This window comes from Strix uralensis, chromosome 2 (genome assembly GCF_047716275.1).
Source record: "Strix uralensis isolate ZFMK-TIS-50842 chromosome 2, bStrUra1, whole genome shotgun sequence".
Classification (NCBI taxonomy): Eukaryota; Metazoa; Chordata; class Aves; order Strigiformes; family Strigidae; genus Strix; species Strix uralensis.
The window spans coordinates 16,063,814-16,078,067 of record NC_133973.1 but is presented as its reverse complement, the minus strand read 5'-3'; the positions used below and the strand labels follow the sequence as shown (position 1 = coordinate 16,078,067).

At 38.3% G+C, this 14,254-nt stretch overlaps 1 protein-coding gene across 1 annotated transcript in view; it reads left to right on the top strand.

Moving 5' to 3' along the window:
• Positions 1-13,384, top strand: part of PROS1 (protein S) — a 34,860-nt gene extending 21,476 nt beyond the window's left edge. Inside the window, exons 9-15 of the mRNA XM_074856910.1 lie at positions 536-654; positions 2,762-2,951; positions 3,924-4,091; positions 5,154-5,322; positions 6,889-7,037; positions 7,848-8,061; positions 11,024-13,384. Coding sequence (XP_074713011.1) covers positions 536-654; positions 2,762-2,951; positions 3,924-4,091; positions 5,154-5,322; positions 6,889-7,037; positions 7,848-8,061; positions 11,024-11,169 — 1,155 coding nt within the window. The 3' untranslated portion in view covers positions 11,170-13,384. The remainder of the gene's footprint in view (positions 1-535; positions 655-2,761; positions 2,952-3,923; positions 4,092-5,153; positions 5,323-6,888; positions 7,038-7,847; positions 8,062-11,023) is intronic.
• The last annotated feature ends 870 nt before the right edge of the window (positions 13,385-14,254 follow it).

Below are 14,254 nucleotides of genomic sequence, written 5' to 3'. Positions count from 1 at the left end.
TAGTAGTAGTAGAGATTGTTCAACTATGAGTAGTTGTACATCAATGTTGATAAAATAAAAGGTGATTTTTAAATTTTTTTTTAATTAAATCTTCTCAAGACACAGCTCATTCCCTTCTAACACCTGATCAGGTTTAGATTCCAGAGAACTTTAATAATTGAGCCTGGCAGGACCCTAGTAGGTGGGTGTAACAGGTCCCTGGTGAAAGGAAAGCTCCTGATGGAAGACTGGAATTCTTGATTCAAATACTAAATATTAGTTGCAATCCACCAGAACTGCGTTTCAACCTGAATTATCCTCCAACACCTTAAATAACAGACATTTCAAGCAAAACAAAAAACACACCCCTTCATTTGTACATAGGTATTCAAGTTTAAAAAAAGAAAAACAAAAGAAAAACCAGAGATAAGCCATTGCTTTAAAAAAAAAAAAAAAAGGGGGGAAAGGACAGGCTGACATCCAACAATACAGTAGGAATTGCTTCATGAACTATCACAATGCATTAACATCTTTTTTTATTCTCTACCATTTTCAGTCTGTTACTGCATGTGTCCCACTGAACCTTGAAAAGAATTATGAACTGCTTTACCTGGCAGAGCAATTTTTAGGAACTCCTGTTCTGTACTTAAAATTTAAATTGCCAAATGTCACGAGGTAAGCATTTGCTATTGATAACAGTATGCATTGAAATTATGGACATTTGTTTCCATTAATTTTCTGAGGGTTTAGAAAGAGTGCATTGCATGCGTAAATTATATCACCATCTCCCCCCTGGTTAAGATACCTTTGTATGGAGAATGCATTACTCAGGTTCCTACATACACTGGCACTTAGAGGAAGCTGGAGTCATTTGAAAGTGGACAGGCAAGAGTATTGTGTCTGGAGTCAGTTTACAGCATCTTTTATTGGTTGTACTGTGTCCTGGAGCCACCTCATCAACGTAGACAGCAGCTCTCTTATGTAGCAAAACTAAAAGGTCAGCAAGTTTCTTCCAGATACCTCGGAAGCAGGTAGGAGGCAGTAGCAGCAGTGTCCCAGCCAGGAAACAGTGCACAGCTAGAGCAAGGCATGCACCACTGGCATTCAGATGAGATCATATCAATGATCAACAGAGTTGGAGTCTTCCAGCCGTTACAGTCCCGGTCACCAGTGCTCTTGTAGGAAGAGGTGTATGGGCTGAAAGAGTTCAAAGAGGTCCAGACTTGAATGGGCAAAAAAAGGAAGTGGATTGGGGGCAGTAAGTTTCATAGGCAGTAGGTCCCATTGGTTTGTGGACATGAGAGCAAGAAGATTGGTGCTTCCTCGTGACAGAAGTTTACTTTTCCTCTGAAGGAAAAAGCGGGGCTTGGGGAAGGGGGGAGGGAGTGATAGAGATACAGGAAGGCATTTAGAATTCTCAACATAAAATTCAGATGTTATAGGAAAGTAATTATTGTACAGCTTCCAGTTATATATGGGAACGGCTTTTGTTTGGATGTTGCTGCTACTTCACTTGTGCTCTGGCTAGAAGCTGTGACATGTTACACACATGCTGCTGAGAATCAAAACCAGGCCAGTGCTTCCCTCCCACCTCCATGCTTCCTTTCACAGGGTGTTCCAAGGACACTCATAGAGCACAGTACCTTGTCTAGAGCACCGTCTGTATGATTTCCTTTACAGCTGTCAGAACAATTACTAATGGTAGTGACCCCTTTATTACTCTTGAACTTCTTTGCTGCAGCAGCTGAAATTGCAGTGTTCCTTGAATTACTGACCAAACAATTTGAGGGTAACAGCATCAGCTGCTGTTGAGCTGGTGATCCCCAGAGCCTCAGAACCATACAGAAGGACATAAATATTGGAATAGCAGCAGAGGAAAAAGTTCTCGAGTTGACCAGGCATTAATGCTCTCCTGCAAGACCTTTCTAAGATGATAAATGTTTGAAGCTATCTTAATAGTCTCTGTGTAAATACAGAATGATTTCTCTGTGGGTCTGCATGAGAGGCAATGGCATCTAGCGGACAAAGAACAAGACTGAGAGTGAAAGTGACCTGAGTTCTTAATTACAGCTCCCTTACTTGTTGCTTTTGGTGTTTTCAGCAAATCCTAACTTTCAAATGCTTTATTTTCTCCTTTTATTCTTAATCTATTTTATCTAGTCCAAAAGTTCTAGGAGACAAGGGCTGTTTTTTGCTATACTTACACTCTCTCTCTTCCACTGTACAGATGCTATCATGTAAACTGTAATTTTGCTACCTACACACGTTCAACGAACTGGCAAGATCCAGACAACAAATCCTGGAATTAGAGAATGACATATAAAAGGCAGCAGTAACCAAAGCAAATTGCTGGGTTATAGCTGTTGTAGGACAACACTTGACAACCCTGTTGTACTGAAGCCCATCATAGATCATGTATTTTTTCCGCATCGCATCTCCACAAAATGCAATAGGAATATTACATCTATCTTCTTACTCAAGGGAGTGTGATATCCTTCACATGTAAAGCTCATAGCAGATTTGGGAACTGAACCAAGGCTCTTTCAAATCCCAGCTCACAGCATTAATCTCAAAACTTTTCACTCGATTTGGATGAACAAGGCTTACATTAGGTTCTGCTATTGACTAACCGTGTGCAAATATCACAACTGCTCAGATACAGACTTACCAGAAGGTTCATACCTATGATCTTTTTTTTTTTTACCCTACTAATGAGTTATCCTAGGCTATACAGTATTTCATGTTTCCTGTCTTCTTATTAAGATTCCTTCTTCAAACTCAGATTTACAGCAGAATTTGATTTCCGGACATATGATGCAGAGGGAGTTATACTATATGCAGAATCCCTTGACAATACAGCATGGATCTTGCTTGCTCTTCGTGATGGGAAGATTGAAATTCAATTCAAGAATGAATTTGGAACAAAAGTCACCAGTGGAGGCAAAGCCATTAATGATGGACTGTGGCATATAGTAAGCTGGGTTTTCTTCTCCTGGTTGCTTCCTTTAACCCACTATGGGAATATTCTGTCTTGATAAGTAAAGTAGGGAGAAACTAAGCAACTATTAAAAAAAGCTTAAAATGATGCCCTCAAATCCCAGAATTAAATAACAACCAAGAAACACACAAGAATGCCTTACACATCTGGGAAATTGTGGCACCTGTTTACAATCAAGAAAGTGGTAATTACCTCTAGCTGGCAACATAAGAACTATTCTTTGTAATCATGAAAAAGGAAGCAGCAGAATATTAAGTGTGATTGCATGGTCAAGTGCATAGTTATTAGATACTTCGTCTAGATAGCAAGTATTGCATTTGCTAGACCAGAAATCCATCTCATTCTTCAAGCTTGCATACCTAAGATGAAAGGTCCATCCATAACTCACACCAGATTAACAACATCAATTAGGTTTTGTTTGTTTGTTTTTAAAGGGATGCAAGAGAAGCTAGGATTCTGCATAGACCTCCCGTCTCAGATTAGTGCAACTTCCCCGAGCTTAAAAATCTACTTTGATGCCTAATAATAGCAGGAGCAAGCATTGAACCTGTTTTGTCTATGTCTGATCTGAACATTCAATCCTCCGTAGCAGTTGCAGTGACATGGAGAACTATGTGCCAAATATGGATTGGATATAGAGCAATTGTAGAAATCAGCTTCTTGCAAACTTTATAGCACATAAATCAAACCAGTCAGCTGCATGGGTTCTCCTAGGGGTAAGGTGGATGTGGAATGGAAGATGATCCTTCTGTGGATCCATGTGTCCATGGATATGGACAGTTGTCATAATTCAAGTTTAAATATGCTGTAAATATTGACTACATTAAAACTATTTTACAAGTTAGGTATTTAGAGAAACATTAGTAATGCTTCATACAGGTATATGTAATTAGTATTTAAAATATTCTACATGTTTGTGTATGTAATTATTTGCATTTAATTCTAGATATCAGTTGAAGAACTAGAACACAGCATCAGTGTAAAAATAGCTAAAGAAGCCGTGATGAGTATTAACAGCCCAAGAACTCTTTTTAAACAATCACAGGGTTTCTTGGAAACTAAGGTGTATATTGCAGGATTACCTCGCAAAGTGGGCAACACTCTGGTTAAACAGGTAACTAAAATAATAAGAGTAATGTTGATTAATACTGTTCTGTTCTTTCTTTGGTTTTGTATTGTTTACTTAGTAGTCACAGAGGAAGGAAGAGTGGTGTGGAATACATTTAGAAAATGAAAATCGGGTTATTAAACCACTGTTTGGAAAATAAATATGCATGAAGCTTCGTAGTCTGTCCTCAGGTTTCAGTTGTAAAAGCACAGCGCTTACAGTCTAATCTTTCAGGATTTTGTAGCCTGTTTCCTAATATAGCTTTAAGATCCCCTATATCATCACCACTTCTGCTGCGAGAGCATTTCAGAGTGATTCACATTTCTGGTGCTGGCTTTTGCTAGGCTCTGAATAGGTATGGAATTCACTGTGCAGGCAGCACAATGAGCTTTCATTTTTACTAGGTTTTATAATAGCCCAGGCTAGACAAGGCCCATGATTCTTTCAGTCTTCCATCCTCAACATCTGTGTCTTATGCTGGGGATGGGTACAGTCAAGTTGTTGCGACTGTCTGCTTCGCAGTCCAGGAGCCCTCAAACTAATTGTCAGTCTAAACAGAGAGACAAGTAACAGTACAGTAGAGGCTGCACTTTTTTTTTTCCCTTAAAAAAAACATTTTTTGCTCAAAAGTGACACAGAGAAAAAATATGAAGCAACACAACAACATCCCCTCATCCAATAGAAAATAATTCTAGAAATTTCTTTGTACTTTGGTACAAGGAAAAGATGAAACCTTGAACAAGGAACAGTGCTAGTGATCATTGTCTTTCAGCTACAGAAAAGCTGTTGTGACCTAAACATAAGGGACAGCATGAGCTTTAAAAATTGAAGCAAACTATTTTGTACGGATCACTGGCATTAAAATGGGAAATGTTATTAAATCAGAAATACCTGAAGTACTAAATGTATGCCATTTGTTTTCTCCCAGCAGCAGTGCTGTAACCTATAGTATTGATAAGGCTATTATCAGCTTCCCAGAAATAAGTTGATATGTAAAGTAATGCTTTATTATTAACATTTTTAAAACAACTCTGAATGCAAACACCTAGTGCTGCAATTCTTCTACAGATTAACCCTCGGCTAGATGGGTGCATTCGTGCCTGGAACCTGATGAATCAGGGACATTCAGGTGTAAAAGAAGTCATTCAAGAAAAACAAAGCAAACACTGTTTAGTAGCAGTGGGGAGAGGATCTTTCTATCCTGGCACTGGAACAGCAACATTTCAGATAAACTATAGTAAGTATTTTTCTGCATCTATTACTATATTTTTTGCTGGTCTGGTGATGGAACTGATGAATTGTTAAAAGAAAGGAAAGAAAAGGGGGACTCACACAAAGTAAGCTATACACCAGTGCATCCAGCAATGATTCCTGTAACTTCTGTTAGAAATTTGCTTGAATAAGAATTCTGATCTCCTTGGTGTCATCCATTTAATTTCTGAACTGCTTTAGGTTAGGAAGCATATTTTTTATTTGCAAAGGACAGGCACTGTTGAACACATTCTCATTACAAAGATCTAATTCTGTCCCCTGTTCATCAATGGGGAAAGCTATCATATTGCTGACAGAAAAATAATATTGAGGATGGATAGTTTTGTGTGTGTGATGCTGCTTTTAAACAAACATCCTATCTAGAGGTTTTAGATGCATCTCTTGCTCCTTCCTGAACCCAGAACTTTCTTGCCTGACCTCCTGCCCTAATTTCAAAATTTTCCACCTGAGAGCACAAAGCGAAACACTTCTTGAGCATCGTCCCAAACCCTGTTGTCATTATACTCTTCCCTCTCCCAAATACTATGCTACCCTTCAGCCCTGCTCTGATCCCAAATCCTTTTCATGCCAGGACTTGCTCTTCTTTCCCAGGCCTTTTCTTTAAATTCCTTACCCCACTTCAAAAGATTTCTCCAACTTTTTATATTCTATGTTTCCAACCAATTTATAGCAGAGTTTCCTACGCTGCTCAAGTTTCCTCAACTTTCTTCCCATTCATTCACTAACATCATGCTGCCGTGACTCCTCCCGACCTTTGTGTTTGGGGCTGCTGCCATGACTCTATCCCCTCTCCTTTCTGTTCTCACCCCACCTCCCCCAAATCCAAGAGGCTGCCCACACCTGCTACTGTCCTTCTAGGAGCTGTTAGAGCCCACTGTCTCCCTGCCCATTTGGCTTTGTGTGGGAATATAACCTCACCTCATATTTTAGTATTTCTGCTTCCTTGAGAAACTACTAGAAGTCAAGAAACTACTAAATTTGACTGGGGTGGTTGTGGGGGAGAGACACTGGAAGAAAAGATACAAAAGATGACAAATACCTCTCTAAAAAGTAATTTTTATGTTAGAGCTTCACTATGAATGCATCATATGAAATTATGTTTGCACCATCTGCATATTTACTTTACACACCTGCATATTCCCATTTTAATAGTGGAACTACTTTGAAATGTAAAAGTGTATAAGAACTGCCAATCTTCTACTCAGTGGCAGCAATTTATGAGTAAAATAGGTTTTTGCGTTTAATTCTGAACTGACTTCTAATGAATGTGGCACTTGTTCCACATTAGAATGGAGAAGGTGGCAAAAAAAAAAGTCAGTAAACACAGAAGATTAGGGAAGATACAGGATTAAATGTTTTTCTGCTTGGGTTTTGTTTTTAGTTCTTTCTAAAAGTTCCAAAGTTCACTTTTTTCTGGAGATTAGTAATAATTTGTCCACAGTGGGAGCAGGTTAAATACTAATTTTTAACACCATATTAATTTTTCATTAGCAGGTGGATTTATTAATGTCAATTATTCTTTTTAAAACAGATAATCTTGACAGTGCTGAAGATTGGCTAATAAATGTGACTATGACTATTCGCCCATCCGCAGACACTGGTGTTATGTTTGCCTTGGTTTCTAATGAAACAGTGCCTCTTGCTATGTCCATAGTGGACTCTAATTCTTCTGACTCACAGGTGATCTTACAATTATCATAGCAGCTGATATACTCATATAAATCACACCTCTGGTTTTTGTCTCACTACTCCATTTGTTAAAAATCAAACAATAAAAAAGCTACTCACACTTACTTGCAGTGGAGCTGGTAGGCTGAATTAATATTTTGAAAAGCACTTAGACTGCATAGTGCTGTGCAGAAAATATATTACTACCAACAACTGCTACAGCAGTGAGTAAGCACTAAGCGCTCTTATGTCAGGTACTACTCATTACATCATGTCTTCTTCAACCTTTCCTTCCAAATGCACAAAGCAGAAATGGGAATATGACAGAAGTAGAATGATGATATTATAGCAATGGCATCATGTTAGTTTCGATGTATAAACAGATCTTTTTGTCCTTAAGTTTCCATTTACATCTGTTTAAGTCAGGCATTCCAAGACAGAGCGTGATTCATACACCATGGCTAATCCATGCTTTTGCCCAAAGTAAGAACTCTGTAGTGAACACTTGGTTACCTTTGAAACTGTAGCAGTACTCCTTTTGCCCATAAGAGAAACAGGATTTCACCTCAGAACCATAGCCAAAGATTTTTTACACTGAACATTCTCACTTCTGAATTTAAGAATATAAATGAATGGCATTCATCACTGAAGGTGATAATTATACATCAACTTTGGTAACTTTCTCAACTTAAGGTACCGGTTTTGAAAATGTGGCTCTAACATTTTCTTCTACTTCCAAATATAAAATGCATCAGACCTAAGTATAGCTGTGTGTTAAAGTTATACGTGACATCTTTTGTGACCTACCATTCTTCCCTTTAGAAAATCATTGTGACCATTGGAAACATCACTGTTGCACATCTGGAATCAAAGAAGTTATGTACACCCAGGAAGGTGCTGGTTGGACTTCTAGCAACCAAACAGCAACTTGAACTGTCTGTTGATTCGCACACAGACAGAAGCAATTCAGAGCAACTGTCTATCCTGCACCAAGCAATGATGACAAATGTTGTTACCTACTTGGGTGGCCTGCCAGGTGAATGCTATTTCTTTTCATTAATTTAATTATTTGTACAAGCCTGATTATATTCAGCCTTACCCAAGCTAGAAAAAGCCTACAACTATACAAAAAGAAACAGTTTTTTTCCCCAAGTGCTTCTCATTTTATCCAGTCTATTCAGCTTTTGAGGGAGCCTGCTTTTCAGCTGTAGCATTATTAAGCCCATTAAAAGGCATGAGTCTCTCTCTAGAGGTTTGAATTTAGTAAATGTCTTTATTTTTGAGCTGGGGAGGAGTGAGCATTGCATATTTCTGAAATGCCACCAGCTGGCACAATTTAGGAACTGCATCAAGCATGTAAGAAAACCAGGCATTTGTAAGTAAATTAAGTGTCAGAAATGCAGAGGGAGAAGTCAGGAATATGGTTTCAGCAATTAAACTCTGGGAAATAGATGACTGGCAATCGTTATGAGACAGAAAATGTGTTGAAACATCAAATACTTTGTTTAAAGCAAGCTGCAAGTGTATCCTCAGTCCTAAGCCATGCACAAGCATTATTCTGTACAGGAAGCGTACACATGCTTATCTATAAAAATAGTTTGACTTCACAGTGAATTGTGAAGAAAAATAGCATTGCCACAGATCAGGAATTTTCAAAACCTAAGATCCTCAAACTTGAAAATTGGTAGAGGAAAGACACCATAGTTACAACGTTACTACTGGCAGAGCTTTTCTCTATCCTCTATTAAAGTTATTTTAGGGAGAATAAGTCACAATTCCTAAGGAAATTCTAAGAGTTTGACCAACACTAACACTGTCTTTGATACGCATTGTACATGTAGGCTGCAGTGTCATAGCACTGCCCCAGCTACAGCTGGTCTTTATCTGCAGGGTGCTGCTTCTGCAGAAGACAAGGGTACATGGGAGTAGAAAGAAGGGAGGAACTGTGTAGCCATTGGAGATGATCTCTTTAGGCATTTGCTCCAAGGTAACATACACAGGGGATGTTGGAATTATGGTTCCACCCTCTAGACTTGCTTGTCAGAATAGAAGCACAGTGCTTAGGGCAGCGCTGCAGGTACCACAGCCTCTGAAGTGGTGGTTGCCTCAATATCCAGGCCCCTATGTTGGAATTTACTTGTTCTCTATAAGTCTTCATACACTGGTAATCAAGAATGTAACAAGATTTAGCCACCAAATATGACAATTTCTCCTCTAATTTGGTTTTTGAATGGATATGCAATATCTTGGAAACCAGATAACCAGGTGAATTCAATTCAAATTGAATGTGTAGAATGAGAAGAATGCACTAATGGTACAGTACTGTCACACACCACAACAGTCGTTTTGTAATACCTGCTCACTTTTGAAAGAGGTGTGAAGTCAGTATTTGCTTAGTAGAAGTGAGTCAGTAGGTTAACTGAGTCATAGTAATGTAACTAAGATTCTGGTCATTTCTTAGACCTCTTCATCTTGGTATTTAAATGACTCTTTCTTGTACATTGCCAGCCACTGAGTAATTGGCATCTTAAGAGCTAAGACCTTGGCTTCAGTCATACATCCCAAATAGATAAGGAGCAAGTATTAGTTACTTGCTGCTCCTTAAAAATAAGTGTAATCCCTCAGTTTTAAAAGGTATCTTCAACATGCAAATGAACAAAAAACCCACTCTGTATCTGTAAGCGGTTTCTACTTAAAAGTGTCAAAAGGCAACAAAAGCCCCCACGTTATCCAAAGGACCCTCTTACCCAACAGTCTGCTACCAAAGAGAGAAAAAGTAATATAGGAAAATACTTTAGGTCTCTGTGTACAGCCAGTTTGGCTACACTGGTTCATTTACTCACTTAACTCACCCCTGAAAAGCCTCTGGGATTGCTGAACAGTATAAAAAGTAGGTAAGGATCTCCACACTGAGCTGCAGTGCACAGAACTGTATGGGTAAAAGGCACCTAACAAAAATACACGTTTCAGGAAGACCAGAAGTCCCCATTTTTGATACAAGTTTCTTCAAACTAGTAACAGCATTGGGAGTATGCCTCTGTTAATTAACTCAGCACAACCAGCACAGGCTAAATGAGACTTGCACAGTTCTGCGACAGCAGCGTTACCATCACTGCAGTAAAAAGAGCAGAAGGACACGATTCTACAGGACTGTTTATGCTGTACCTCAGCTTACAGCAAAATAAAATGACAAGGAAGCAACTTTTCTTGTTCCCCAGACAATCAAGTCTATCTTCTAAGTGTGATAGGATGATTAACGTCTGAAAAAAAAGATGATGCTCTTAAGATAGCTTCTAGGCATCCTCATTCTACTTGCTGAAGGTGCTTGAATCACCTTATGTCTACCTTGTAAGAATTCAGTTGTACCCTAAGACCTCAGAGCAATGCCTGCTTGATTTTGTGCTTCACATATTGTTTCCTGGAAGCATATCCATGATCTGATGTTGCTGTAACCCAAACAATACCTAAATAAGCAACAGATAAAGTGAATCTTTTCCAGAGAATTCACTTTGAAGAAACAGTAGGGAAGCAGTAAAGTGTGTGGAGTTCCCAGGGGTCCCCTATCTGAGAACTTGCAGATTTGAATCCAGAGTAGCTTTCTGGCAAAAGCAAGATGGTTCTTTTTGTGACCTCTAAACCCATAAACATCTGTTTGTACATCAGGACAAGAACAGTGGACTCAAGGAAACAAACTGTTGGTTCACTGTTGTTAATACAGGAAATGCTACTATGAAAAACATTCAAGTAGTTAGATTTCTGGATGGGAATAGACTTCTAGTGCATATTTCAAATTTTACTGACCTTTCTCAGCTTTGCTGACTTTATCTCAGTCTTAAAGAAAAGAGAGAAGAACTTAAGTGTTTCCTGCCAAATTGCTCTTTTCTCCCATGGCTGACTAATGGATGAGGAATGGAATATTCCCCATGTTTTTGCTAATCTGAAAAATACATAAGAACTTGCATGCCTTGGCCTAATAAATTGAATGTGTTTCTGTGCAGATGTTCCTCTGGGTGCTACATTGGTAACCGCTTTTTATAATGGCTGCATGGAGGTGAAGGTCAACAACAGACAGCTGGATCTGGATGAAGCCATTTTTAAACACAATGACATTAGATCTCACTCGTGCCCACTGATCATGCAGTAACCATTCAATTCTTAATTTAACTTTTTTCTTTCAGATATAATTTGTGTAATTAGTCTCATGCCATAATGAAGCCTGTGTTATTTTATTCAAGATGTGCCAGGAAAATAATCAACAGCATGTTTTTCCTCCCTTTTATACAGAATGGGGGAAAAAAATCCCCTCTCTCTTCAGCTGTAGAGACAATCAAGATCAAAATTCTCTAAAAATGTTCTTTTATTCATATCAGTGATAAATCTTGAAGCTAGATTTATTTTCCATGTTCATACTATGACCTTGATATAGTTAGTTTGGAGAGAAAGTTCAGGAAGTTCTGTTTAGAACCAATTTTACTTCTTATTTTTCATATATCAGCACAAAGTTCAAAGTTGCATATTTTGGTAATGTATTTGAATCTAAACAAAACAAGTCTTATTAAACTTTTCCAAGCATAACATGCAAAGAAAAAATCTCTACAGGTTTTGTAATATATGCTTTTGGTAAAGGAAAAAATACCCTGGAATCCACAGCCCAAGCTCTCTGTGAATATGTTTACAAGGTTGTATCAATATAGGTAATGCAACTTCAAAACTTAAATGTTTTTGTAAGTAGCTCACTTTTTGAAAATAGCTTTTGTTATACTGTACCAGCTTTAATTCTTCTACCTTAGGAACCCAGCTTTAGACTTTTAGCAGGGTTCTGGATCAGGTCAGGTAATTTACTTTCCAAGTGGGTTAAAATACACCCCAGGCAATTTTGGAAAACAGAAGAGATGGCTTGAAAGAAGGAGCTCTGATCTTCATCACAGGACAAACTGGAATTTGCTAAGTAAAGCTGAGAAATTGCGACAAACATTTCTTCCATTCGTGACAAATCTAGCACTCCTCAATATGAGCACCCTCCAATGGTCCATCATATTGCCTTTATTTAGGTCAACCTTGCAACCTAGCCCCAGAAGAGATTTGTGAGCCTTGTTGCAGTTGTGTTTCTGATGTGCTCGAAAGCCTAAATTTTGCTAGTAACATCAGAATGTGTAGCCATATTCAGCTCAGCCAACAGGTAATTAGAAAAGTATTGTTTTCCTCAGGTGTGCTCTTTTTAAGCTTTTCTAATATTTCTTTAACATCATTTGAGTGTTCTTTCCACTTCCAACCTCATTTTCACACAACCAGAAGCCTCCCTGTGCAGCTCACCTAGTGGTTTTGTTAACCCCAAACCAAATAAATAGCAAGAGAATTGCTGTAAATGATGGATATATACTCTCATCCATCAACCAGAGACACATTTATCTGCCAGGATTCTTGACCCAAAGTTTGCTTTCTTTGCTTGAGACATTGAAGTGGAAACGTATGTACAGAAGAATGGATTGTGACAACATTCATTTTGAGGATTGCCTTTCTCCCGAGATATTCCCAGTGACATTAATGAGGTTTCTTTCATTGTTGAGTACTAACATTAGTACATCAGTATTGCAGAATCTGAGCCCATCTTTCAACATTATTGCTTTGTCTGAGGTTATTGTTAACTTCATTCCCACTTGTGTAAGGTAATACAGAATTTGTGCCGACTTTCACACCAGCCAGCCTCAGTACAGCCTTCGAATCTGTCCCACCCTGGTTCATACGTAGCTGCTTATAAGCAGGAATACCATACAGCTGACACCCAGGGGCTGATTGCCAGTGAACTTTTCTAAGATGGCATGGGGGACAAAAAGCTTTGATTTCTCCAGACTCCATGGAGGGGAGATGACTTCAGGAAAGCATCCCTCCCTGCTCTCCTCCCATCCCAATGCTAAAATAAGCAGGTTTTGCATGCAAGGTGGAGCTGAACTGGGACATCAAACACACCTGTGATCATTTGTAGTATCTCAACAGCACCCACTGAATTCTGGAAAGCCCTTCGGTCAGCCTCTGCCTGAGCAGCAACAAACACAGAAATGATGAGATGAGGAACACAAAGTGTCAGCAATACTCTAAATGGTTACGTTGGCCTATGCGAACAGAAGAAAAGGTTTGCTTGGGGTTTTTTAGGTTTTGTTTAAGTGTAATAAATGGTATAGAGATGAAATGAAAGAAAAAACAATTTTCTCAAACAGACACCATTTCTTTTTGTTTTAATGAAATAATATTTTAGGGTTTTGTAGTTACAATGAAACCTCTGCACTTTTTTTTTTTTTAAATGTAAAAGTGCCTCCCTATTGTAAGAATTAAATAAAGCAGCATTTGCAAATTTCTTTTCATTTTAAGTTGTACTTGCGTATCTTTGTTTGCTTTCACTGTGCAAGATTTATAAGATTTATTCTCGTGGTCAAATGGCTTATTTGGGAGATTGTGATAATCTTCAGCATCAAAGAAAAGAATTGACTCAAATTAATATGCTATCTAAATAGGCATCTATATCCTCTAAATAAGTTTTTAAGTTTATTAGTTGTTTAGTATTGCCTGAGGAAATTAAGCTTTGCTTAAAACTACATGTGGAAGAAAGGAGATCAGTGAAATTTACTGATTCATATCTTTTCTCCTTCATCAGATGTATTTCATTGTATTTTTAGCCATAATTATTTCAGCAAGGGCCATTCAGTGTTTATACAGAACAGCTGGACCTGCTTTGTGCTTTTTCAGCTCCTGTGCACCAAGTGTTGCAAGTCAGTATGTCCTAATTTCCTTGAAAATGAAATTTAATCATGAAATTAGTTCTCATTTATACTAGAGCAGCCTCCTGCTTACATGCCTGATCTAAGTTTACATGATTTAATGCTGGTATGTCTCCTGGTAGACTGAGCACAAACACCTTCACTGCTGATACTCAAGATTAGCTCTAGAGCTGTCAGCTTGAAAGAAGGAGAGGCCAAACTCATTTTCAGTCATTCTAGCCCTGCTTATCACTGAACAATGACTGATTTTGATGTCATTAGTCATATATACATATTTTGTTGCCTTCAGCAACCTTGTTATATCATAACCATCCTGATTTGGGAGCAATTTCATGTTTCATCTGCAAAAAAAGAACAGTTACGTACCAAAAAAAAAGATAAAAGGAAAACCATAACAGCTAATTCCAAAGGGATAAGTAAGGCATCACTTTATGAATAAAAAAACAGCTCAGATAC